Raw genomic sequence first — 25,951 nt, 5'->3', positions numbered from 1 at the left:
CTGTCCAAATTAACCAACATATAGCAATATACAATTTAACTTGACCATTAATGAAGCTTTATTCCACTTAAAGTAGCTTGTTGTTTTTACTATTGCCCGAATACAATGATTTGACACTTGAGTTATTGAAAGAAAGTTGCTGTTAGAATATGAACGTCATTTGGCTTTTCACAAAGAAGCTTTATCAATGACCCTATAAGCAATAACATGTCTGCACATTTAATTTGACTTTTGCAGAAATAGATCATAGCCTATGTTGATATTTATGATGACCTGGTTACTGCGAGTTGCAAAGGTTAGTCAGGTTGGCTACTATCATTTCATTCACAAATATTAGACACAGTGTTGTCTTGGTAATGAGTAGAACCTTTTATAAAAGGATGTATACATGTTCAAAACACTAAACACGTCCATTATATCCAGTTGAAATGCGGGTAAAATTGACCTTACACTAGATTCAAGTCAGGATACATGACATATACAAGCTTTGTGCTTCTTTCAGACACCACACCTCCACCTTCTGTTCAGAGTCGGAGTAACATAGAGATGCTCTTTCGTTTCATTAAGTATGAAATTGCAAATATTTCCTCACGAAACACTGAAAATCGACCCTTATAAAATAATTTTCAAACTGTTATCCACGCGCCAAGCCTAAATAAACATATATTATAATGATATTTGTGTAGGCCTACACTTTGGCTCGGGGCCTTTTATTCAGCTTTTTCAGGCATTTGTGAACAGTGAGCGAATAAACCAGAGCAATACTAATTGATTTTAAAATATTCATGGCAAAGAAATTAATTAAAACTATATTGGAAAAACCTCTAAATAGCGGGGCCCTGTGAGAATGTGAATGTTCACCTTCAGTAGCTTCATGACGAGATCATTTCTTAAAATGTACTTGTCTGCTTTTTGAGAAAATGTCCTCAGTTAACGTGTAAAAAAAATATATAATTATAAATATATATAAATATGAATTGCCCACTATAGATTAATAGGCAGAACAACTTGAAAGCGCAAGACACGTCCTCACGGTGTAAAGAAAAATACGGTTCGAGCCCTTAGTCCGTCAGAGCCACGTGCTGTATACTCTATTAACAATGCAGCAAGAATGTTATTAATCAATGTTCAGCTACCAGCAAAGATAGCCATCACCACCAATTTCTCGCTGCTGTTTTTACCAAAATTACCTATAACGTCTCCTGCAGAAAACCTGATGTATAATGTTTGTAAACAATTTAAAGAAATATTATAGAAATGACATATTGAAAAAAAAACATGCTGATATGGGCGAATATCTCAACACTATATCAAATAACCAAACACATGGCTTATACCATTTATAGCTACACTAAATCTGTTCATCAGCTTGAATTATTTCGCAATGATGGGACTGCTGCTTCCTATGGCAGAGCCTAGTTTACACTGACTCATCAATGAAGTGTACTTCAATGGCTTACAGTGTCCAGTGGAGGGCAGTGGTGTATTGGACGACTTGCTCTGGGAGGTTTTTTTGGTTGACCTATAAGTAATTATCACACCTTAGGCTGCAGTTATTAACCACTGAGATACCGATCGAGTAATCTCACAATGATCGATTACATTTGTTGATATTTAGCTTGATGAACTGTATTCTCCTCCCTCTGCTATCAGAAGTCCTCCGGTAATCATTCATTGAATACTTCAGTGTGCAAGTCAATGGAACAGTTGTTTACAGTTGACAGCAGGACAAGCTTTGGTCTAAATATGTGAGAGTTTTAAATACTAACCAACTTTACTGTGCAGCGTAATTACAATGGTGTGGAGAGTGTGCCAATCATCTATTGGAAATTAAGGGGGGGGAAACATTTCTTATGTGGACTAATGAGGCAACATTTCTTTTAAGATGCAATAAAAGTGCTAATTGTGATGGAAAATTGCCTGAAAACCCCCATAAACAAAACTGCATCACAAACTACATCACCTGTGCTCTATTGTAAATTGGTTTTTGATCCGTCCTTTACAAGGTCGTTTACTGCAACAAGGCAGAGAATGATTACGTTCACCCTTTGGCTAAGTTTTTTTTTTTATTGCGCGGCATTAGGCATTTTTGGTGCAGTGTCACAGCATTAAATTGTTAAATTACCTAGCCGCCTGTGGTTTTGTTCTTGTTTTGCCTTAAATGAAAGAACATAATGTGGATTTTTGCACACGGTTTGTTGATTAAAATTCTGCGGCATTATAACATGTTTAAAAATCTTTGTGAATCCAGGTGTCATTGCTTATGAATTAATGTAACATTTTGTTTTGTCCTTTGACTGAAACATTGATGTTTCGTTTTCATCACAGCAGGAAATAGTTTGTACCTTTTCAACTTAAAGGCTGCAGATTTTACTGTTTTACCAGATTTCAGCGCTGCATCGCTGACATAAATTTGCATTTAGAAATAACATTATTAATGATAACTGTCGCTGAAACAAACACACACAGGGAGAGAGAGAGTATACAGTCTAAGTTCAGCAGCATAAAATTATGGAAAACCATCCTCATCTGATGTGGCAATACGAAACTACAACCAGCACCACCTTGTGGCAGATGAAGGCACTGACAAACTCCTTCTGTGGATAAACCTGCAGTATTTCCAACAGTAACTGGATGACCATTGCATGGGAACCCTGCCTCAGCCTAGATCAGTATCTGGTGGTCCTGATCCCTGTATGGGACAGATGCTTCCACAGAATATGCAAATATCCAAAAAGGGATTAATGGGGTTCAATGCTTGTTTCAGATCAGACAGTCTGACCCGCAGAGGGCAGCAGAGGCCATAAATGAAATCAGAGAGGACGACTTGTTCCCAAACCCAACATAGAAATGATGGAAACTGCATCATTATTTGTGAGTGGACTGTGGTTTGTGTAAAAACCACATTGCTTCACTTACAGTTCAACCACATTTTCAAAACACAGGAACCCGTTTATTTTACTTTGCAGAGGAAGAGTGCTTTTAGTCCAGTGGTGAGAAAACTTCATATTGTCTCAATAAAAATGAAATACATCAGTAATTGTAACATGCTGAGTGAAAACCAGAGCATCAGTCAGAGAGAAAATAACCTACATGTTAAAATAAAAAAGAACATCATGCTGATTCAGACTGGACATGGGCCAGTTTTGACTCACTAGTTTGTTTCCCAGAATCAACTGGCAGACATTTAGGAAACTACTTTAGAGAATAAAGAAATTAAAAGCTGATACATACAGAGACGTTTTATTACATACTGTGAGACACAATTTATGTACATAAAAACAGGCATGTGTCTAATATGTCTAAAACAGTGAGGGCTTGGTCCGTTTTATAACCATTTTTTCGTTGAGAGCCAAGAAAATATTTATTTTGTTCAGCTTCAGCACACACGCCAGCACGGTCCTAACTTTTTTTGATCTAAAATAGAAGTAAGAAAAATAAACAATTGTGAAGGAGCACACTCTACAACGGAGTGTGAGAAAGGAATGCTTCGGACATCTATTTCTTACATAACATTTTCCACCACCATGTTCAGCTCTTCAGATGTTTTCAAAATGCTGCATAATGCTCCTTTAAGACCTCTTTGTCAGACCAAGGGTTATGGCAACGCAACATATTTCTCTTAATGACACATGCACCTTTGATCAGCCCTGGTATGTAAGCAGCGGTTAAGCCCAGCTCACAAGCATCTCTTATTGCTTTATTATTCCAAGGTTTTCATCGGCATGGTTGGCATTCAGCAAATTTCCTGTGGAAAGTTCTGCACTCCTTTGCTGGAATGTAGCCACACATGTCCACTGACATGAGTCTGCAGCTAACACAGAGCCAGCTAGGTACAACATGAAGCGGCGCTCTGTGTGTCGTTTGTGATGCATCTAATACAGTGCAGGCTGTGGTGTGTACATGACGTTGCCATTCTACATATTGCTGATGTGTTTGTATGAATGTGACGGACCGATGTGGGTCCGTCCTCTGCTTTGTGCGCTGCTCATCTCTCCTCTTGCAGGAGCTGAAGCCTGTCCTCTGCATAGTGAGGCCTAATGTGTCCGGTGTCAATAGCCTCACAGTCGTCTGTGAAAAACACCAGGTCCTGCCAACGAAGCAAAGACATGCGGTCAACAAACTGGATCCTGAAAACAACAGTGTTGAGGTCAAAAACCACTGCAGGTGTTTGAGATGCTCTTACCCGATAACAGACTGTGGTGATGATGGTGTGCAAGTTCTGGATTTTACGTTTCAGCAGTACCATTCTGGGACGCTCTCTGCAGTACTGGTCCGGATGGTTCAGCACCACGTAGAGAAAGTCACGGAGCTTGGTTGTGACGCACGAGTTCTAGAAAGATAAAACGGCTCTTTTAAAATGTCCTCTAAAACTATTCACACATAGTTGTTTTTGCACAAGAGTTTTTAAAGTATTTACACTTTTTGGAGTCTAGAGCACTCAAATAACAGGTCATGAATTCATATCAGATATGATTTTGTCTCACAGTACACATTGATTTGCATTGGTTTGATTGATTGGTTTCCTGAGCACGGGGAGAATGAAAGCTACAGCTCTTATCTAATTGGGATTTTAAAGGAACTATTTTTCCTCTTACCTGTTGTGCTATTTAATAATCAAAGTTTTGGTATGAGTTGCATAGTTTGGGAGATATTGGCCATAGAGATGTCTGCTAGTTTTAGTTCCTACATGAAAACTGCGCGCAACAAGGTCTGTGTTGTTGTTTTATTAGCGCTTTGGGCACCACAAACCCAGTGCCATATAGTCCCAGTATATTCTAGAAAATGTCCAATTTCCCTGGGAACTCCTCTCAGCATCTCTATCCACATATTACATTATCCCATTGGTGTAAACTTACATGCACATCAAGGAAGATCGTGGGTAGAACATCAGCACACGTTTTCTGCAACCCAACAAACATGACCGTTACACGGAGCGCCAGTCAAAACACAAGTTTACGCACACACAGGCATGTCTGCACAATGTGACAATGCAACCAACGTCAACTCGCTTACCGTGCGATGGTACGTGTGTATTTTGTCCAGCAGAATCATGACTTCTTTGCTCAGGCCGAGCGCTCTGGAGTAGCAGGTGGGCGGCGCGCAGTCCGACAGCCACACGAAGCTGAAGAAACACGCGAGAGTAGCGAGCCCCGTGAACCTCATGTCGGATAACAGTGGTGCTCAGGACCGCTTCCAGCCGCTGGGACAGTCAACAGGGGTTTAAATGGTAAAAGAGGAGGACTGGCAACAGTTTTGAGTGGAGAGGGTGGGGGGAGGCGATGACGTGAAAGCGCAGCGTTTGGGACACTCTGTTCATGTCCGCTCCAAAACACCACGGACGATTGGGCTTCTCTTGCTGGTAACACAGCCAAACGTGTCGCAACTTTTGCTCAATTTTGTGGCTTTTCTTAAATAATCGATATCAGCCATATTCATTATCGACGGGGGTCAACCACTGTACATGTCAAAACAAGAGTTTGATTTGTAGTCGTGTGGTTCATCAATGGGATCATAACGCTGTTGATTTTACTAAATTAATTGAAAGCGTTGCACATGAAAGAACTTGGGATTTGGATCCATTTCTAATGTCCCTGTGCATCTTGAGTTTAGAGGTATCCTCACATCAAACCACAAACACTCATATCTGTAGTCTTGAACATGAATAATAATACTCTTTAATACTAATGCAGTACACACTAATACTACAGGAAAGGATTTTGTCTGTCAAAACACATTGTCAACATTTTCAGTAAAGTCTGAACTTTAATGGACTTTCCCCACCATTTAAAATACATCCATTCAAGAGAACTACCTCAGTATGACCAACATGCAATATACATTTAGAAAGGCACAGAAAATGTTTTGCTACACAGCAAAAATTATAGGTTTGATTTGGATTGTAATATTATCATGATAAAGTACCATCATCATAAAAAAAACTTTAAAAAAAACTTGTTTGACAATGTTTGTAAGTCTCAAGGTAGGTTTGTTGGAGCCACTGAGCCTTTCTTCAGATTGAGAAAGTTCTTCTTCCTTTTTCTCCTCTTTGCACCGGCACTGACACATGATTCAGGTGGATCCCGGAACACAAACAACCTCTCTCCGGCAGCAGTGCTGGCACAGGAGGGCATCATGTATTCCTCTGCCGTGCTGTGTAATGTTTCATTCACTGTGTTCACAGCCCTTTCTTCTGCAGTGTCATTTTGCTGCCGTGCTGTGTCTGCAGTGACGGTAGCTTTATAAAAAGGCCGTTGTGCTTTAGTGAAACCGCCCTCCTTTTCCTTCTCTTCAACCAGCAGTGGTGCAACATCTCTTGGAGCCAGGACATGGGATCTGGGGAGCAGTTTTTCCATCAAACCTTGCCTCTTTTCCTGGAGTCTGTGAGATTTGGAGGACAGAGGAGCTGTTGTTAGTAGGACTGGAGTGTTAAAATGCTTACCTCATGCATGTGGTCACTGTGGCCCTCCCATGTAACCGACTAAAGGCATATTACAGATCAATAAAGGACTTGCCTAGTCTTGACTATAGCATAATATATATATCTTTATGCAGCAGCTAGTAGCAAAAAACAGAAATGTGTTGAACTCACCGCTCTCTTTCCACAGTGCAGCTTGGCATATTTGGCATATTTTTATGCAACACGTCTTCTCTCAGTTTGACAGGAAGAAGTCTGTTCGACCCCCCGGCACACCTGGTCAAAAAGTCATCAAAGGATTATGAAGCTGGTAGCTGCGATATGATCTCTGCAGACAATGATCGGCTTTGATTAAAGAATGGTCAGGGATGCCTGGCTATCTGATACGCTGTAATGACTTCTCATTGGTGTAGAGGGAGAGCTTTGTGATCTTTTCCACTAAGATAAAAGATTAAATATTTAAATGATTTCTTAGTAGGGTACATCATGTTAGACATGTCTAATGAATACGGACTAATAATCACAGATAATTCCAACTGCAAGATCACACAAGACTATTTTTCTTTTAGATAATTAATATTTCAGATTGCCACTAAAAGGTAGAAGTGTCGTTGCTTAAAAATCAGGTTGCATGGCTCGAGCATCTTTCCATTATGAACAGAATCAGTGAATCATGTGCATCGTCTTGTTTATGTGAAGTTCTCAGTAGTTTTAAAAACAAATCAAGTACAATATCTTTCAACTGTTGATAACAATATTCATAAAAGCAAAACGGATAAGTACATTTTATCAGTAAATAGATGTCATTTCATTGCATTCTGGGTATTTCACAAGTTACCAGCGTTTGATTACATATGTAACAGATGCTATAAACACTACCTCTGAAGTTGAATCTGTCAAACGAACCCACGGTGACACAGTTGTCACAGACACTTTCAGAAATATGTTCCATGTGGTCTGTTTTATATCCCCTATCATTTTCCTTTAAGGAAAAGGGGATTTGGGTTCTTATGGGATAAATGGCAACTTACATGGATCATTCTCTCAAACACAGCTGCTTGATCAAGCCAGGTAAGAGGTACATGTATTTGTCTTTGATAATGTATTTTGTGTTTTGATATAGTTGTTTAGATAGTACAAGTGCCAACTCTTACATTTCATTCTGTTCCTCTCACGGACACAACCGTGTCTCAGTATTTTCCCTTGTGCCTACTTTCCTCGCGTCTCTCTCTCTCTCTATATCAACACCGGCTCTTCACCAGATTGTCGTCTCAACTACTGCGGTAGGCACACGCTGTCTCCACTCCACCTCCATTCTCTTTTGCGCTCCAGTAAACGCTCTTAAACTTCCCCTAACCCCTGTGTCAGTGGGTCCACCGAGTACCACGGTAAAGGTTTCTGTTTCCAGACAACTGCCTGGCGATAGATGAAGTGATTTGATCTAGAATCTAATCTAACAATCTCTAAATATTAAAAAAATCCAGTCATTACGTCTTGGAGTTTCACATTCTACTACTGACTTGAATTCACGTTAGTAAGATTTAAAACTGCTGTAAAGAACGGGTAAACTCTATCCTGCAAACAAAAAAAGCAGAAACGAGCTGAAAAAGAAAAGAAAAACACATGTCTTGCATACTGTTCCAAACTGAGCATTTTCATTTCCTTGTCTTTTGGCCAGACAGCTCCTTTCCCCATGCACGACACATTATTCATCAGCAGAGTGATTCAAACTCAGCAGGGGGCCAGACATGAGTGTTCCATTGTATCAGGAAATTAAATGATGAGTATAATCGTTTATCGTGGCTCGGGGAAAACAAGCCCTGTGGAATCGTGGTCAAACTGTATTTAAATTTCAGACAATGCTCGGAGATGTGTTTGTTTCAGCCAGCTGTGTTTAAACGCAGATTTGATTAAATCAGTGACTTCACTCAGAAAACTACTTTCTTCAACCACAGAACTTGAATCGCTGAGACTCTGGCTGCGTACTTTGGGCTAAAAGCTTTTCCCTATATTCAATTTGTTCAATTCTTTTTTTTCCCTTTAAAAAAAAAAAAAAAAAGCAAGCAGGGAAAGGAAAATAAAATGGACGACACTCGTGCATGACAAAAGGTTTTGTTGGCTTCTGAACATTAGTTGGCAACCAGACTCAAAACTATGCTTGCAAGTTGGAAGAGCCAGACAGATTTAGTATGATGATGGGTAACCCTTCTGCTGCACAGGGCTCATTAAACGTCCAACAGAGAAAGACTTGGACAGAAAAAATACAGTAAAATATTAATACTAACAATAATTATCACCTCCCATGAGTCAAACTTGTTCACCTAATGGGACACAACACTGTGTAAATTAGAAATGTAAAACTACAAGAATCTTTTGCCGGTAGAGAGATGCTGAACCTGGTTCTTACCCGGATTGCTCCTGCTCTGCAGATGATGAGATGAGGAGCTGTTTGGGGCAGAGGGCGTCAGTGATGGAGAGGAGTTCGCTTTCAGGCAGGGTGGGGAGGAGGAGACGCAGGGCCTCCAGGAGAACCTCAGCAGACGCCTGACTCTGCTTCAACAGCCGAGATGCAAACTCCAGATCCTGAGATGAAACGCAGGGCACGGAGCCACCTTAAATACACTTTTTCCTCTACTTTCTCTGGCACACACACAGAAGTGAGATGTCCCTGTACTTTTCCATGACATTTATATAACATTGTGTAGAATATAACATTGGAGGGAAAAAAAGGTCTATTTATAAATTCAGACCTGGTCACAGTTTGCATAAAGTCTCCTGAGCTCCATTTGCTCTTTTAAATCTTCCATGGCTTGGTTGCTGCCAGTCATTTCCTGAAACCTGAAAACACCAGAGAGTTTCAACGCTGTAAAATTCAACGGCCTGTGTCAACAAACAAAAATTCCTCATTACTCCTGAGATGACGCTAACAACACAAGCTCACCTCTCGGCCAACAGTGCGGTGATCTGATCACTCTTGTAGAGGGCCTCCTGGAGGATGGACGTCATCCTGCAATCCTGCTGCAGCTGAAACAGTCTCTCCTCTTCACTTCCCTCCTCAGAGTCCCCTCTCTGTGCTGGATTTGACTCGACTCTGGATCGCTCTGTCCTCTCCTTATGAAGCTGTTGTTCAGCTTCCTCTAGGCCCTGCGGCAAGAGTCGAATTACACTCTAATAAAAGTCTACACGGTCTAATGAGAAAGTATTACTCTCAGAGGAGACATGAGAATTTTCCCGAGAATAACCACATTAGTTTGAACCTTATTATATGTCCATGGGTGGCTAACTTGGAGTAAAGCTTTGCCTACCAAGCAGTGGTTGTGAATACTCTGTGCCATGTCTTGTCTCTCCAGGCTCTTTCTCTCTCTGAGCTGCTGAATGAGCAGGCTGTGCAGAGCAAGCATTGCTCGGGAAGTCTCCAAGACTTTGGTCCTCCTCTCGGCCTTCTGGTAGTGGATGGTAGCCATCTGCATCGCCAGGCTGTCGCCCTGAGAGCGCAGATCATCCTCTCTCTCCCTACGCATCTCCTCCATCACCTGCCAACATTAGGATGGACGTATCTCAGTCATCTCGTACCAGCGATTCACTAGAGATTCACTTCAAGGAGATGGCTTCTGCTACTGAATGAGCTTAGGATTTGATATGATAGAAAATTCATACACTGATCCCTTCTTGCCTTTCAGTAACTTACGGTAAAGGTCATTTTACGGCTTTACCTTGTTCATGACGCCACTCTCCGTCTCCTTCTCCTTCTCAAAGAGTTGGATCCCGTCTTCGAGTCTTTTCTGGAAAAGTAGCAGGTCAGATGTGTCTGCTTTCTGTCTGGCCTCGCTGGGTTTCCCCTTGGATTGCACACAAGTCTGCAAAAAACAAAATATCCATACGTTGGTTGGGAAATGACTCCAAGAATGCTGTTATGATGTGATTAAAATGAAACCACTCTGTGCAGCCCTGTATTATTTCTAAATAACAATGTGCACTCATCCAGCGGCTACACAATTGAGGCTGATCGTAGTGTGGTCTGCACCGGCGGTCGCCATTCTCCCTTTCTTACGCATTAGAGAAAATATTAAATGCACCATTATATCCTGCTGTAGTTTAGTACATGTGGGCTTTAAACTGTAATTGCATCATGGGGAGATTTAAACAAGGAAGGACCATCGCTGTGCTAACTGTTAGCACAAAGTATATCATTTTAGCACATACTATAAAACATACGAATACCTGTGGATGCTAAGAATGGGGGATTTACGCTCTTTTCCCACAGCCATGTTGGTGTACACTCATAGTACGCGGATGCAATGATGTGTGGTTTGGATCACTCTCTCTTCTTTTTGTATTCCCTTCCTTATAATTTATTTATTGAAAACATTGTTCGTAATAAGTGCAGAAAACAAAAGTTGCTTTATTTCACAATTTGGTTTTGCTCATGTCTTGCAAAAGGACAAACACATTCATTTGATTAGCATTTCAGAGTGTTCCACATGCACTTTCAATCAAATAGGTTGGATGCTATATGAGCTCTTGTTGACGGCGACGTAAATATTACACCAAAATGAGTGTAGCAGGGTGTCTGCCACTGTGACTGTATCTTCCTATATACTGCCACTAGCAGTAGCCAAGGTTAGAAATGTTGTAATTCCCCACACACAGGTTTTAACAACATGACAACTGAAGTAATGTGTGATTATTTGTTCACCATCTGTTGCTCGCTTTCCTTCCTCCAAGCTGCCAGAGCGGTGTGGAGTTTGGTTCTGGAGATGGCGTGGGGCAGCACCAGACACAGGTCCATCACAGACAGACACTTCTGAAACTCCAGTTTCATTCGCAGCCGATCATCTTCAGACAGAGTCAGCTGGGACGAACACAAACAACTGAGACAGGAAGAGAAAAGGCAGGCGGATGAACACACCATGAGACTTTACATGGCTGTGCTGGGAGTGGAATAACATCTATCTACCTCTCCCAGGACCTCCAGGGCTAATAGGACCAGTACTGACCAGTACTATTATATCACTGACCTGAAGAAAGCTCTGCAGTGCGCCCTGAGCTCCCTCTGCTCCTGCAGCTCTCTCTCCATGGCCTCCCTTAGTGCAGCCCTGGTGCAGCTGAGGGTGTGTAGGGCTGCCTTGCCTTCCTGGTGCAGCCTTTCCTGGCCCTGCAGGAGAGTGCTCGCTCCTTGTCCGAGTCCCGCCTCTGGTTCCACCTGCGGCAGGGCATGTTGCGCCCCTGGAGGCAGGAGCGTTAGCAAGGCCTGAGTTGCAGATGGCTGGATGGCTTTGATTTCTGCTATGGCACCCTGAATCACACGCATGGTCACCTAAAGAACAGGTAAGGGGTCAAGACAAAGTGTTTTGTGTATCTTTCACAGTGATTAGGTCATGATGTGTGATGCCTGATGTTGTGCTGTTTAGAGTGGCACCTTGCGGATGTCTGCAGCAGCCTCCTCATCCAGGTTGTTGATAAGCTCTGCCAGCTCCAAACTGTGAGCCATCAGTAAGTTCTGCCAACAGTGCAGGTGCTGAGCTACATCTCTCCTTCCCTCCAGATCAAAAACCGACAGATCCTTCTGTCTCCGTTTGTGGACTCGCAGCTGGAGAAGGCAGGGAGATGGATTAAAGATGGTGTAATAGTTAAGGTATGAGATGAACAGGTTCTGTGTTTTATAAATATATATATATATATGATGCAGTTGTTTGGAATAAAACCTTAAATATGCATGATCTCCTCACCAAGTCAGAGATGAGCTCTCGCCTCTTCTTAATCAGTCCACAGCGCATGGCTCTCCTCTCTTGGCTCAGAGCCTCCTCCAGTCTCTGCCTCACCATCACCAGCTCTGTCTGGGCCTTCTCCTGGAGCTGGTCTATCTGCTCTGAAGGCACACTGCTCCCCCTGGTGGAAAGATTAAAGCATGCCAGGTTCAAAAAACAACTATAGTTCATCTTACTTATATTATGCGAGCTTAGCACTGACTACAAGGTTGAACTGCTAACAAATGTTCACATTATGACCACATTTTCTGAAAAATATCAGTAAAATACTTTTATTGGTGTATAAATAATATGTCAAATATTTTGTTTGTTTTGTGCTGTGTTTACTCTTATCTTTTGAAGTGTTTTTTTGCAAATCTATATTTTCTATTATATATTTTACATCACAAATATAAGCACTACAGGTTCACTTGGCCACAGTTATAGTGTAGTGTAGTGTGATAGTGCATCTAGATGTGAAGTGAGTCACTGGTAAGTACAATAAGCTCCAACCTCCTGATGTGAGTGAACCAGCTGTCCAGACTGCTGGAGGCGCTGGAGAAGCTGTCAGAAATCAGGCTGTTGAGGCTGTGAAGGCTGTGCACCAAGAACTTCCTCTGTGCATGGCGTTCAGCGAGCACGTAGCGCTGGTTGGCAAGGACCACATCCAGCACCTCCTCCAGCTGATCCTGGTCAGAAAAAAGAAGGACATGTCATCGAATGTCTTTTATATGTTTGCTTCATTTGCCGATTATCACAAATAGAGATAGCTGAAAAGTTGAAGAAGAGAATAAAGCCGATATATAAATGACAAACGCTGTTTTACATGCCCTGCTGGCCATGTTTGCAGGTGTCAATAACGCTCAAATTATGCATCCATAACATGTGTCACAACTTTGAAAGCTAATTTTGGTTTCTCACTTGACAGACGAAATAATCATGCTGAAGACTCTTGGCTGTGCTCTTCTCCAGCTCGCCCATCCGGGTGGCCTCCTCCAGTTCTTCAGAGAAAATCTTGTGCAACTCCACCCGACGCCACTCTATGGTCTGCCTCTGCACCTTCCCTGAGGCTTCCTCGTGTCTGACCAACAGGATGCGCTGGAGCTGACTCTGGCTCAGCTTGTGCAGCTTCTCTAGGAGGACACTGCAGTGGAGGAGCTCCTAGTAACACAATGAGGTTTACAGTTTAGTGATAGTAATGAATGCAATAAACTCTCAGATCCAGGGGGGAAAAAACAAACAAATGACTTTGTATTACCTGTTGGTCTGCATGTTGACACAGCAGCTCGGCCTGGGCCTTCTCAGCAGCTTCTCTGCGGTGCTCGGCTTCCATTTCTTCACGAGTCTCCTGGTTACAGTGGCCAGCCAGAGCAGCCATGCGGGCCCCTCGCTCCTCCTTCAGCCGACCCTCCATGCCCAGCATCTGTCCGTGGAGCACACTAAGGAGCCTCTGCTGGGCCTGGGCACTGGCCTGGCCCCGGGAACGCAGGCCGCCCACCAGGGAGGACATCACATCCCTATAGATCTGAATCCGAGTGGCCTCCAGGTTGTTGGTGGCATGCAGCAGCGTGGACATTTCAAGGCTTAAAGGGATGAAATACAGCGTAAGCAGGGTAAACCGGTGCGTTGTGGGTTCCTAGTGAGATGTATTATACAAATATAATATAAAAATAATATTTGTGAAACCGTGGCTCAGTAGAAAGCAACATAAAGCGCTGGTGTGTCTTTCTTCCGAGCTACAACCGGCACAACTGATTGTTGAAGTTCTTGACCCGTCTACTCACTTCTCCAAAGCCTGGTACATGTTCTGGGGATCCTCCAGCACCATGGTGTCCACCATCTTGTCTTCAAATGCGGCCTCATCTTTTACGGTCTCACTCATGTTGCAGTCTGCATACTCAGGGTCGGAATCACATCTGTTTCTCTGAAGCACGAAAATATACGCACAGTGATTTATGTTATAGCTGAAGTGAATAATACAAATAAAAAATCAATTAGCTAAATATACTGACAGAAATTTGACAAAACAGTTCTTTAAAATTACTAAATTAGTTATGTTAACTGATGTGTTGGGTTGGACAAAAATACCACATTTCCTTTTAACAAACAAGCATCAACAACACTTTTATAACATTAACATAAACAACTACCGTAAATCTACCATAAGTAATTAACATTAACATTAAGCTTAACTTGAACAAAACCCATTTGAATTTGAGATACCCTTTGCTGAAGAAGGCTCAGCCTGGTTCGGAGACCGATCAGGTTCATGGCCAGAAACCCCAGTGACAGCAGCATCAGCGCAACAAAGAACCCGGCAACAAATCCAGCAAAATGGACCCCATGGTTAGGATGAATCTAAAACAGTGGGCAGAAACACCAGACTTCTCATCGAAACAATTGTGTACAAAACAAGAACAAAACATGCAACGCTTGAAGCTGAAAGTGTGTTTCCAGTTAAGGAACTGTCCACAACTTACCCTGTCGGTGGAGTTGACCCTCAGGGATAGATTAGCCGTTAATGGACCAAACATACTGACATCATTCTGCGGAGTCAAGAAAAAAGAAGAGAGAAAATGTTCTGTTCAGTACAGCAAATACTGACATGGTGAGATCATTAACATTTGGAAGATTCCTTTTCCAGTTAAATAGAGCAGAAAAACAATACCTGTGAGGCGTTAGAGAAGGTGAGGAAAGCTGGAAGGGCGAGGACTTCACTCTTATGATTCCTTATGTGAGCAGTATAGTTGACAACAACTTGGGATCCAGCTAAAGAGGTAAAATCAGTATAATGGTATTTATTGCGGATACAGCGAGGAACAAATTCAATTATTTTTAAAGTTCAAACCAGAATAATCTCTTAAACAAATTGACTGCCAGACATACCAGACAGTGAATCAATGGCAAACGTCTGGTAGCCTCTTTCCACCACACGGCCTTCAGATTTTAGGGGTACTATTCCAGAAATGGAGTCCCGGATAGCCACCTGAGACAAGTTGGTGCCACCCAATGGACCCATGTTGTGAATCAGCAGGAAGAATGTCAGTTGAGGAGGATCGGTGTCCAGCTTCACCTGATTGAGCAGAAGGAAGAGTATGACTCACTGGACTGACTGCAACATGTTAACAAATGGTCCAGTAAAATATGTTGAAATTAAACGCAGATAAATTAAATGGGCTGTATTCAAGCATGTACCTGTGCACACTTGTGAAACTTGACCCCAAATGCGGATGGAGGTGCCACACTCTGAGTCTGCAGAAACATAAAACACACTGTATATTTAGTTTCTTCCAACATAATTCTTTGTTAAATTACCACATACATGAGAAGGTGCATTGCATGCTACATCTGCATACTCCATGAAAGTGTGTACAGTGATTGAAGCGACCAAAAACACCTCTTTTAGAAACACACCTGAGGTAAAGGGAGGCTCGGGTTGTATCTGGTAAGAGTGCTTCTGCGATTCCGTTGATGCAAGATGTTTGACATGAAGCTAAGTGGCGTGTAAAAAGAGTGTTCCCACGGACCAGCAGATGCTGAGGAGGAGAGTCGGCCCTCTGCAGACAACGCCATGGGCCCATTGATCTCCATTGTACCTGTCAGGTGAAAAATAGGGCGTTTGAACACTCAGTTACAAAGGCTGAAATTGACAATAAATGAATACTATGTATGCATAGACATACTGGGGTTTTGTATATACCGGTGTACTAAAGATTTTCTGTGCAACAGTTTGTAAATCATATATTTGCGACCTAAAACTATTATGGAATTCTAACATTACATCATCTGTACGTGTACAGCATGGCGTACAAAACAGACTCATATGTACAATTGTTGATCTGGTGTTTGCACTGGTGTGTTGTTATTACTGTATTGTTGATGCATAGACTTGAGGAAAATAAGAACAAACCATCCATCCTAATAGATGTCTGCTCTGATGATTTCCCACCGGGCTCATGTTGCATTACATGGATCCTGGAGAGCCTCTGACAATGGAAAACATTTAATATGTTATGCATAAACAAGGGTACTGCTCAAAACCAAAGCCTGATCATAGATATGACATGTGAATCAAATATTGGTTGCTAAAATAAGGTTTAAGGATACAACTAAATAAATGATCTCTCTGTGATTTCCACCATTGGGTCACTCACCTCCGGTGATGGTAGAGTTGTGTACCGCGATGCATCCTGAGGTATAACGGTACCGTTACAACAGCGCTGATGCTCCAATACACCGGTACACCGAGTTAACGTTACATCGCGACACCAACGGAAGTACACAGGGGGTGGAAACAAACAGGACACTTGGATATTCAAGAGAAATGACCATATTGTGATCCGCTTCCCGATAAAGTCTATCGGAAGCATTCGTAGATTGGTGTGCCACTCTCACCAAAGGAGAGCCGCTAGCAAGCTGGCTGTATTTCTGGCTGTTGTCACTGTTAAAATCCTCCATGAAAACATTCCCACCGTTTTTTCTTGGAAAAATTCCCTTGTAGGAGCGTTTCCGGAGTACAAGAACATTTTTACTTATATTATGCAGATATTTCAAGAGAAAACTACGGACGCCATTTCAAAGAGGTGTACACAAGGTCCACGACCATTGTTGCTTCACAACTTCGGAAAACATTTCCAAAACTTGGGAAGAATGAGCAACTCTTCAAGGAAAGGTTAAAAACAAAGTACATAAATGTGTTTCCGGTTGTGACTTTCAAAATAAAATGTCATAGGCGAGACCATGGGATTTTCGGAACTGTGGGTACATGAAAAAATATATAAATATGCAAATAAACCATACAAATATTTAGTGGTTACACATTTCACGCACCAGTATTTGCCTTAATATTTTTATAGGGGTCTACTTTCTAAGTTATACCAAGAATCCTTATTGTGCTTTTATACTGAAGGCAAATTCATCTATTTTCCGGTTAAATTCTAGCTAGCTCTTCTGTCTTGACGCGGCTCGGTCTTTCTCTTAAATCTCCGTACAACCATTGGCTACAAGTTACACCAAGTTTTGTCGTTTTGGGGGAAAACATTTTTTTTGCTGGAAGAAGTTGTTGCAAATTGTAAGTTGTAGACACTTTTAGAGTGAAGACACATTTAAAATCATACGCGAGCAAAGAAACGTCAGTGTCAACAGCAAGAAGAAGCTAACGTTACTGTCCTCGAGATGTGATGTTAACGTTGGACGTTATCGACAAAAAGTCTTCCTACAGTCTGAGGAGTAATGATGGAGCAGGACCTGATGGCGGGATGCGGCACTGATGTGTTGGTCTCATTCGCCGAGTCGCTGCACATATACGCGGGACTGTTAACGGTGGCGACGGTGTGTGGAGGGCTGTCGGGAATATTAGCTGCTGCTCTTTTATATGTCTTCTGTCTGAAGCCTTTGCTGTTGACGAGACAAGTAAGCAAATACCTCTGTTTCTTCTACAGTGGCATTATGCGCCATCCTTTGGATGTACAGTAACGTATTGCTCCTGTGTCATCAGGGTCACAACGCGAGGCGGCTGCTTGAACCTGATGATGGGGAATTAGACAACAACCAAAGTGACTGTGTCAGCCACTGCAGAAAGGAGCCTCCAACTGGCACCGCACATGATAAAGTATTATTCTCTTTAACATCTAAGACACGTCTTGGACTTATTATAACTTACAACAGGTGGATGTGACAGGAAATATATAGTGGTAAATTGATGCAAAATACCTGGATTGGACTGCCAAACATGTTTAAGTGTATGACACAGGTTACCCATTTCTGATGTTTAAAGCTACTGATTAACATCCCACTAACTAACTAATTAAGTCTGTTTGCTCCTTGTCCAGGAGAAGAAGAAGCCACCACCCATTAACAGTGATGTGGCTGCATTTGCATCCAGAGCAAAGGTGGTTTATCCCATCAACCAAAAATACAGAGTAAGTACACAGCATATCACCATCATATCATACACCTTCTGCTCGGTGCACAAGGTAATAGACTCTTCACAAAATGACTGAAATAAATGCTTAATATAAGGGCTTTTTTAAGCAATAATTGTATAATTTGTAGTTTTACTTTAGTAAACTAAACAGTAGTACATCAGAACAAGTTTAAGCAATATTTTTTATAGAAGTGGTCGCATAACAGAAAATAGTAACCAGTTGCAAACCAATCCATGGGCTAGTAAGGTATAAAATAGTAAGTTGCAATCAATTGGTTTAAGATTTACTTCACTTTCGCTGAATTTGTCAGCCTTTAGCAGACGGAGCGTCCAATCCGTCACTGCATGAGCACTCCAAGTTGCCAGCAATGCCTAACGATGAGTCGTCCTCTTCCACGGATGGAGAGTCTCTGAGTCAAGAGCAGGACAACGACGATAGCAGTCAGTTTATCTCCTCCTCGCTGTTCCCCAAGAGCCTGCAGAACCAGAGCTTCACCAGGGTCTCTCACTACCCTCGCACACTGACACAGCCGGGGTAGGAACCAGTAGTTTCTAAATGTTAAGCCATAACTATGCACCTTAATCTTACAGCGAGTATGCACAAATCCCAGTTTGTTGGAGTTAATAACACTCATGTTATCTCTTTAGTTTTGAAGGTAGGATCAGCCTTTACTGTTTGGCCCTGCAGGATATCCAACAACATTGCTCCCAGCTTCAGGATGACAAATGCCTGGTGAATTTTTACCATTTTTCTTTAACACAGTATTATAATATTTATTATAAGTATGTGTCAAAGTTCAAAAGGCAAAAATGGTTGTTTTATTTTCTTTTATTATCTTTTTCCTGCTATAGATGTTTCTCCAAATGGGGAAAATAATATTCAGTGGTCGTTTTCCAAAAGACAAAAATGATGCTGACTTCTCCAAGAATATTCTTCAAATGCAAGAAAAGGTAGGGCCAGATCAGATGTCTATTATACATATGTACATACTTGCATACATACGTACATACATACATACGTACGTACGTACGTACATACGTCTGTTGTCATCTGTCATTTCAGGAACTGAATGAGCTGAAGAAACAGTTGCCGACAGGCCACACTGCCAGCGAGAAAAAGGACGATGCTTTTTGTACTTTGGAGGAAATAGAGAGAGCTCAGAAAGATCTTCTTGAACGTGGCCTTCAAGTGGTAAAAATGAGGAGAAAACCCCAGAGAGCAAATTCTTTAACAATTAACCTAATACTCATTATATACTAAATCTATTAGAACACCTGTATTTATACTGACAGTTCTAAAGGGAAAGCTAATATCCGTGTCTCTTCACAGTCCAGGTGTTTCAGCAAGCAGGTGGAGGACTTGTGCCAGCATCTGCTGAAGAAGACCAGCATTTTCTCTCCAGATGAAGCACAGGATGTGATTCTCTCTCTCATCCAGACTCTTCTGTTAGTGGAAAACCAGCTGATGAACACACAGGAAGCTTATCTAAAGGTAAAGCAATACTAGTTATTCGTTGGCACACCGTTCATTTTGCTGCTCGTCCCTTGCGTCATCGTGCGAAGAACTGGATACACTAAAGGAAAAGTTCTTTTCTACTTCTCGCAGAGTATCCAGCAGAAGTTGTTGTGGTGGGAGGAGCTGACGGGGCTTCTTCAATCCCAACCTGTTATGCTAAATCGGGAAGTGTCTCTGAGGCAGGGCTTGATAGCAACAACACTGGAGCAGCTGACGAGCGATGACGTCTTGACTTTTAGCCACATGGAAAAGATACTTTCAGAGGTTCAGGCCACTCTGACCGAAGGCCTTCAACAGTGCACAGAGGGTAACATTTCAGTTTCATCTCAGTCCATTCACTGCAACACACTATCGGGTCAAAAGACAATAGACAAAGGGTATGTTAGACTACAGCATTTTGTGGGTTAAGCAAGTTGAAAAATAAGTTCAGTAACACAGTTATCTAAATACTGACACAGTGTGAGTGTGTGTCCTTTTCTCACATTTCACTCGACTAGTTTCTGGCTGCAGGTATCAGTGGACAATGTCTAGCCTACTTCTCTCAAAATAGACCATTTTCTGTGAATCCTCTTTAGATCCTTAAATAAGGTCAGGTTCTTTCAGGACAGCACAGAATATCTATTGCACTATTACTGTACCCTAGACGCTCATGCAACTAAGTGCACCATTAGTTTGGCAATGTACTTCAGTTTCTGGGTGTATTTTACTTTTCTGTTGTGTTTTTATTGCTCTTGTGGGTAAGTACATGTAACTGTGGGTATTCTGAATATACTGTCCCTCACATACTACTCATTCATTGTTAATGATCATTCTTAACATAGTCTTCCAGCTGGCTTTGCAAACTGCAGTTATTTTCAAAATGCTCAAACTAGTCCAGCTCATACAGAAGTTGGTCGATCGTGTTCCAGAGTGCACGAGAAAGACAAAGGAGCTGGTGGATGAGAAGTGCAGCAGAATGGAGTCCAAGAGGAAGAAGCTTTTGAGGAGCCAGACCAAGGAGAAGAGCTGCGCCCTGGAACTGAAACAGACTCACAATGACCTAAAGCAGCTCAACAAGGTTGTAACATTTTGCCTCTCACACCTCAATATGTAGATCTGGACTTACTGTTTATAATAAATAGGCCAATAAACTGCTTGCAGACTACACTGGTATCTACATCTGAACTGTAACTTTTCCTTCAGGTGTACCAGGAGCTGCTGATGAAACACAGGCAGCAGATGTCTGACTTGGAGCAGCAGCAGGACAACAGGGTGGCTGAAGCCCTCTGTGACCATTGGAAGGTAAAAGATCAAATACTGCATTTTTGCATTTGTGTGCTTACTTCTGCGAGAGTATTTACATTGGTCTTGTGTGCGTTTTTGTGTCCGCAGAAACTCCGTGCCTCCTGGTCAAAGAGGCTTGGAGACCTAGCCAAGGATGTTTTTCTCACCTCTGTCCCTGCCCAGTCAAAGGTCTCCGCTGAACGCTGCGAGAAGCTGTGGTTGGATCTGGAGCAGGAGCTGGTCGCACAGCTGCAGCAAGCAGAGTGCACCACCAAGCTGCAACTGGAGGACATGAGGGCTCAGCTGGACGAAGATGGACAGGTAGACACCATCTGGGGAATCGGATACAAATGGATGTACATTAGATATTTGCAAGAGTTTAACTAAACTAAAGGCTTTCCGGTGTTTCTAACTGAGCCTCTTTTGCTGTAGGTGTGGAATGAGGAGATGGCTCTGGTACAGGCCTGTCTCAAACACTTGAGTGAACAACAGATGACGATCCTCCGGGCCATGGTGGCCAGACAGAGCTACACACTCAACAGGTGAGATTGGAAAACCTGTCAAAAAGTATTTATGGCGTATTGAGAGTGTGAACAATTACCTGATGTAAACAAACACTAAATCCTCACTGGCAGCAGATTTACAGCACAGCCACATCCACTTTTGCAGTATTTAAATCAATGTTTATGAGTTACTTGGAAATGATGCAATATGATCTTCTTCTCAGCCACGTGGGAAGGTTGATAGAGAAGAAACATGAGCACCTGTTGGTGGCGGTGCAGAGGTACTTTGTGGTCAGGCACTTCTGTCTGCACATGCTGAAGGAGATGAGGCTCTCAAAGCTGAAGGCACTCTCTCAGACGGATTTCAGAGCTGTGCTAATGGAAGATCCCAGTAAAAGCCAGTTCTGTGTCAACTCAACTCTCAAGGTGGGAAATATTTATTATTTTTATCAATACATTCTTTTAAGCACCTCAAAACCACCACACAATACAGTATGTCTCCTATTCACTTGTCTGACATACTAGCCAAGTTCACAGCAGATTGAACGGCGTTGTTGTCCCATTACAATCACAGAGCAGCAGTGCCAGCCTAGCAGAGAGGCATCTGGGCCCAGAGAGTCAGCTGGTTGGCCACAGCTTCCAGCAGGAGTTCCTGTCTGAACTGGAAACGGGGATGGAGCTTCTCCAGAGCCACGCACAGCTGGTGGTAGGCAACGCCCTTAGCCACGCCATCCAACAGATGATGGAGAACCCACCCACCGAGTCGCGTACTTCTCCAAAACAGGATGATGGCTTGAAGGTAAGCATTAGAACCATCTTTCTACTTCAGGTTTGTTTGCTAAGCACCTTGGAGTAACATTTGTTCCTCATTAGCGCCACCTGACAGAGGCTGCCTCGGAGAGCGTGTATGTGACCAAAGATTCTCTCACCGCACTGGTCCAAAGCTACTATTCCCACCTGAAGGACATCGTAAAGAAAATGGAGCAGGATCAGTTTAACATAAACAAGGGTGAGATGACAATCACAACACACATGAACATGTTCACATCTGTATAAACTCTGATTTTGATGCTGTTATGGCTGCAACCTTAATCCTTATCTAGACAAGATGTATGTAATTTACAGTATTTCATTCAGTCATAGGGACAATTTGCAATACAATTGCACAATGATGACCAGGATTGTGTAGACTTGTTATAACCTACTTTGTTATCCTACTCGTCACTGTTAAGGCAGCATGATTTCAGCAGACAATAGTAGATATGTCTTCAGTAGGGTGCTTTCAGACCTGTAGTTCGGTTCATTTGGTCCTGACGAAGAGGAAAAATGATCTGGTTCCTGTTCAGACTGACTTTTTACAAACAAACCAAGAGGAGTAAACATGAAGTCAAACAGACTGACAGGTAACTCATTGATTGGACAGTTTTGGCTATTGTCATCCTACATCATCAGGAATCACATGAGGGAATAAAATTCTGGTGACTGACTGCAAATCGACCGCATGTTGTCAATATTCGCTAACAGTTAGAGACGGGACGAAAAGGAGGCGTCTTGTACAGTAATGATTTTTACTGTGGGATCGCTGTCACGCACTTTTTAATTGATTTAATGAACTGATAAAGCATACAGAGTTGGATTAGTTAGGGGAAATACCCGCGCTGACGTGCATACGTTTTACCATGGTTTCCAAATGATTTATACATTGCCATATACAGATCATTTATATAGTTGCATCCTGAACATATTTCATGATCAGCAGATGTATTTATTAGTAGTTTAGCTTTTGAAATCATACTAATTTCACATATCTGCTATAGTAAAGTCTTGTGGTTGGTTTATTTTGTTTGTAACGTGACAAACACAACACAAGAGTCTGCTTTGAAGCCGACGGAGACCCGCCTTTTCAAGCGGCCGAGGTTTGGTTGTGTGGTCCGCCCCGGGGCTCAATTGACAGCTTTCACACCGGCCCGAATGAACTGTAAAAAACCAGACAAACAGACCTGAGTTTGTTTTAACTAAACCAAACAGCTTTGTTGTGAAAGAACCCTTAAAGTTAGAAAATCTACTGTGTGTTAATGTTACTGTTCCTTCAGAGGTGACTGAGAAACAAGAGAGCAGCAGTCAGCTGAGCAGATCCTTGCTGAGGGAGCTGGTGAACTGGGGCAAGAAACCCACTTCTGCTGAGTTTCAACAGAGGTGCAACAACCGTGCACTACACCACCCTTCAGCACTACACTCTTTGTCAGCCCGACACACTTTTGTCCGTCTTAAATACATGAAATAATAGTTTAGGTTGTTACTTTGTTTTTGTTTTTTGTGTCTCAGGGTTGAACTCCACAAAGGGAGGGTGTTGGAGCAGTGTGATCTGGACCAGGAAGTTATATATGAGGAACTGAGGCAGAAGAAAGTAGCCCAGGATCAGAACATGGAAAGGATCAAAGCACAGCTGCTGGTTAGTATGTTTCATGTTTTCTTTACTTCCCTGCCTCACAATAGGTTAACGACTTGATTCACAAGCTTGCACGGTCATTTCCTGTAAGCACTGTGTTGTCGTGTCCATTAGGAGGCAGAAGAAAGCTTCATAACTGAGCTGGCAGCCTCGGCCCGGGTCTCCCTCCACAGTCCGGACCTAGAACCCAGCGGTGAGGAGGACAACACTGGTAAGCACCTTTTTAGTCAGATAGTAAATATATGTATCCACCATTCCTCTGTCTCGGTCCTTCATGCTGTCATATTTCAACAGGTCATGAGAGTGCAACTATATTGGACCTGCTGTCCCTGAACCCGGCATTAGATCCAGCCTTGAATCCTTCACTGACGCCAACCTTTGTAACTCCTGTGGTGAAATCAAAAACAAAGAAGAAAAGAGACAGAGAATCTGAAACCTTAACGCAGTAATGTTTACATATTTGTCATGTCCTGTGAAACCTTTACTCTTGTTATAGTTGGTGCCGTAATGCCAATTCTGGTCTGTTTGTACCAACTTTGTTGTTAGGAAGGTACCTTGGGTTTGTCTGCATTAAGCAAGAGGGATCTTTCCCTAATGTATGTATAAGTAGACTATCCAGTCAAATTTTAAATGTTTCTGTGCTATACTGAAATGTTGCAATAATGACAACACAATCAGTTTTCCTCAATTGGTAGATGTTTTTGTAAATGCCAAGTGCTGTGAAATAAAAAAGCAGATTATGTTTTGAATACATTATTCAACCTTTGTACTTTTTTTCACCTGGTATACAGAAGTGCTACGCTACAGGCCTGACAGTGATACATTATTGTCCTATACCTACATCCACATACCACGGCTCATTCGCTGCATTGATTCCCAGTGATTCCTGAGTACATGGGGTGATGGATGGGCTCCTCTGTGAGTTGTCAGATGTATTAGAGATGTCCATTCTGATTGTAGCGGAGTGCTACCACTTGACGATGAAAGCCTTGCCCTTCTCTTGCTCTAATGGAGTTTTAAGTACAACCCTTTATGGATGATAATGTAGAGTAATGGTGAAAAGTCTGGGAGGGCTGAAGTCTGGCAGACAGTTCTGTGTGTAGGCAGCAATCTAGCAGGTCATTTACTTCAGCTCTTATGGCTTACTGTCAGTTTGGAGTGTCTATTAGAAAACATCAATTTTTAATCTGCCCTTTATTCTTATGCTCAATTTGCACACATAACCAATTATTGCTATAGCACCCTGAGAAAATATGCTCCTGGACCTGACCTACTCGTATACACTGCCAACAGGGTGTTTTTCCTCCTATGTATCAATCAGAAATGAGGGTGCACTGTTGACTTTGCAAGTGTCGGCGCTTGTCTCTGATATGGGGAAACCGTTTGGATGTATTTTAAGGTCCCTTAGGGGACTGCAAGGACTTGTGGGAAGATGACCTGATTTCTAATTTTCTCCTCTCCTGCCTGAGCTGTGGGCTAGTTGCTGCTACAAACAGAGAAGCCCATGAAATCAGTGTAACAGTATGAGCAGCCCTGGATCTATTTGCAATATGTCCTCGCTATCGACATAAAACTGGATTTTATTAGTCATTTTTCATGGACGCAGGACTGACTTTATCTTTCATCAGATTCAGGTAAGTGGAAATACTCATTGGCTCACCTTCACCTTCACACCTTTGGTAAGATGTTAACCCAGATTGCATTTGCAACACTGACATGTCATTGGCGTTGTCCCAGCTGATGATACTCAAAAGGGGATCGACTTGCAGTAAATATTGTTGCTCCTTCTCCAAGAATATGTCCAGTCCTGTCCTCGTCTTCAGACCGTTTTAATAGGTGGCTGGAATAAATTTACTGAATGCATGTCGGTATATTCATCGACACACATCTAGCACGTGTTCAGTAAAGTGCCCAGTCTGCCCCGAGGTGGTTAATAGAAATGAGAAGATGAGAAATGTCCAGTGAGGTAAAGCTGTGCGCAGTGTGACAGCATCATCAGGTCAGATGATCTGTTATTTTAGGTTCCAAAAATAAGGTCACTTTCCAAATTCCCCACTCAAAGGGCTTTTTCCATCCGAGCTGAAAATGTCTTATCTAATTCTAATTTCGACCAATTACATAATTATATG

The 25,951-nt window shown here is 42.2% G+C and overlaps 3 protein-coding genes across 3 annotated transcripts; 1 reads left to right on the top strand and 2 right to left on the bottom strand.

Moving 5' to 3' along the window:
• Positions 1-2,981: 2,981 nt before the first annotated feature.
• On the bottom strand, positions 2,982-5,206 carry cytl1 (cytokine like 1). The gene is made up of 4 exons (XM_031854042.1): positions 5,017-5,206; positions 4,860-4,904; positions 4,187-4,333; positions 2,982-4,090 (listed from the first exon to the last, which is right to left on the bottom strand). The coding sequence occupies exons 1-4, from the start codon at positions 5,164-5,166 to the stop codon at positions 3,989-3,991; spliced, it is 444 nt and encodes a 147-aa protein (XP_031709902.1). The 5' UTR covers positions 5,167-5,206; the 3' UTR covers positions 2,982-3,988.
• Positions 5,207-5,732: 526 nt separating this feature from the next.
• LOC116383700 (limbin) lies at positions 5,733-16,815 on the bottom strand. Its single transcript, XM_031847747.1, has 23 exons — positions 16,320-16,815; positions 16,076-16,151; positions 15,580-15,761; positions 15,361-15,417; positions 15,052-15,238; positions 14,834-14,934; positions 14,646-14,711; positions 14,389-14,523; positions 13,950-14,089; positions 13,424-13,748; positions 13,087-13,326; positions 12,679-12,854; positions 12,148-12,307; positions 11,838-12,008; positions 11,437-11,735; positions 11,115-11,289; positions 10,132-10,275; positions 9,724-9,951; positions 9,360-9,562; positions 9,169-9,256; positions 8,826-9,001; positions 6,593-6,694; positions 5,733-6,381 (listed from the first exon to the last, which is right to left on the bottom strand). Exons 1-23 carry the CDS (start codon positions 16,533-16,535, stop codon positions 5,979-5,981), a joined length of 4,050 nt encoding a protein of 1,349 aa, XP_031703607.1. The 5' UTR covers positions 16,536-16,815; the 3' UTR covers positions 5,733-5,978.
• Positions 16,816-17,137: 322 nt separating this feature from the next.
• evc (EvC ciliary complex subunit 1) lies at positions 17,138-24,643 on the top strand. Its single transcript, XM_031848091.1, has 20 exons — positions 17,138-17,577; positions 17,663-17,776; positions 17,997-18,086; positions 18,403-18,626; positions 18,740-18,824; positions 18,944-19,042; positions 19,155-19,283; positions 19,422-19,583; positions 19,698-19,914; positions 20,516-20,664; positions 20,790-20,888; positions 20,979-21,191; positions 21,303-21,412; positions 21,598-21,799; positions 21,948-22,172; positions 22,247-22,382; positions 23,467-23,569; positions 23,699-23,825; positions 23,937-24,033; positions 24,117-24,643. Exons 1-20 carry the CDS (start codon positions 17,398-17,400, stop codon positions 24,269-24,271), a joined length of 2,916 nt encoding a protein of 971 aa, XP_031703951.1. The 5' UTR covers positions 17,138-17,397; the 3' UTR covers positions 24,272-24,643.
• The last annotated feature ends 1,308 nt before the right edge of the window (positions 24,644-25,951 follow it).

The sequence above is a fragment of the Anarrhichthys ocellatus genome, unplaced genomic scaffold, assembly GCF_004355925.1.
Source record: "Anarrhichthys ocellatus isolate YVR2014 unplaced genomic scaffold, GSC_Weel_1.0 scaffold1, whole genome shotgun sequence".
NCBI classification, from domain to species: Eukaryota; Metazoa; Chordata; class Actinopteri; order Perciformes; family Anarhichadidae; genus Anarrhichthys; species Anarrhichthys ocellatus.
This window is presented reverse-complemented; position numbering and strand designations above follow the sequence as displayed.

Excerpts from the sequence above, each read along its gene's own strand:
- cytl1 (XM_031854042.1), bottom strand. The coding sequence starts at position 5,166 with ATGAGGTTCACGGGGCTCGCTACTCTCGCGTGTTTCTTCAGCTTCGTG. Across the intron at positions 4,905-5,016 it reads TACACACGTACCATCGCACG|AAAACGTGTGCTGATGTTCT; the intron begins GTAAGCGAGTTG and ends GTTGGGTTGCAG. Across the intron at positions 4,091-4,186 it reads TCACCACAGTCTGTTATCGG|GACCTGGTGTTTTTCACAGA; the intron begins GTAAGAGCATCT and ends CTTCGTTGGCAG.
- LOC116383700 (XM_031847747.1), bottom strand. The coding sequence starts at position 16,535 with ATGCTTCCGATAGACTTTATCGGGAAGCGGATCACAATATGGTCATTT. Across the intron at positions 14,524-14,645 it reads GGGTCAACTCCACCGACAGG|ATTCATCCTAACCATGGGGT; the intron begins GTAAGTTGTGGA and ends CCACTGTTTTAG. Across the intron at positions 14,090-14,388 it reads TGAGCCTTCTTCAGCAAAGG|AGAAACAGATGTGATTCCGA; the intron begins GTATCTCAAATT and ends TTCGTGCTTCAG.
- evc (XM_031848091.1), top strand. The coding sequence starts at position 17,398 with ATGATGGAGCAGGACCTGATGGCGGGATGCGGCACTGATGTGTTGGTC. Across the intron at positions 22,173-22,246 it reads AACAGGATGATGGCTTGAAG|CGCCACCTGACAGAGGCTGC; the intron begins GTAAGCATTAGA and ends GTTCCTCATTAG. Across the intron at positions 22,383-23,466 it reads TCAGTTTAACATAAACAAGG|AGGTGACTGAGAAACAAGAG; the intron begins GTGAGATGACAA and ends CTGTTCCTTCAG.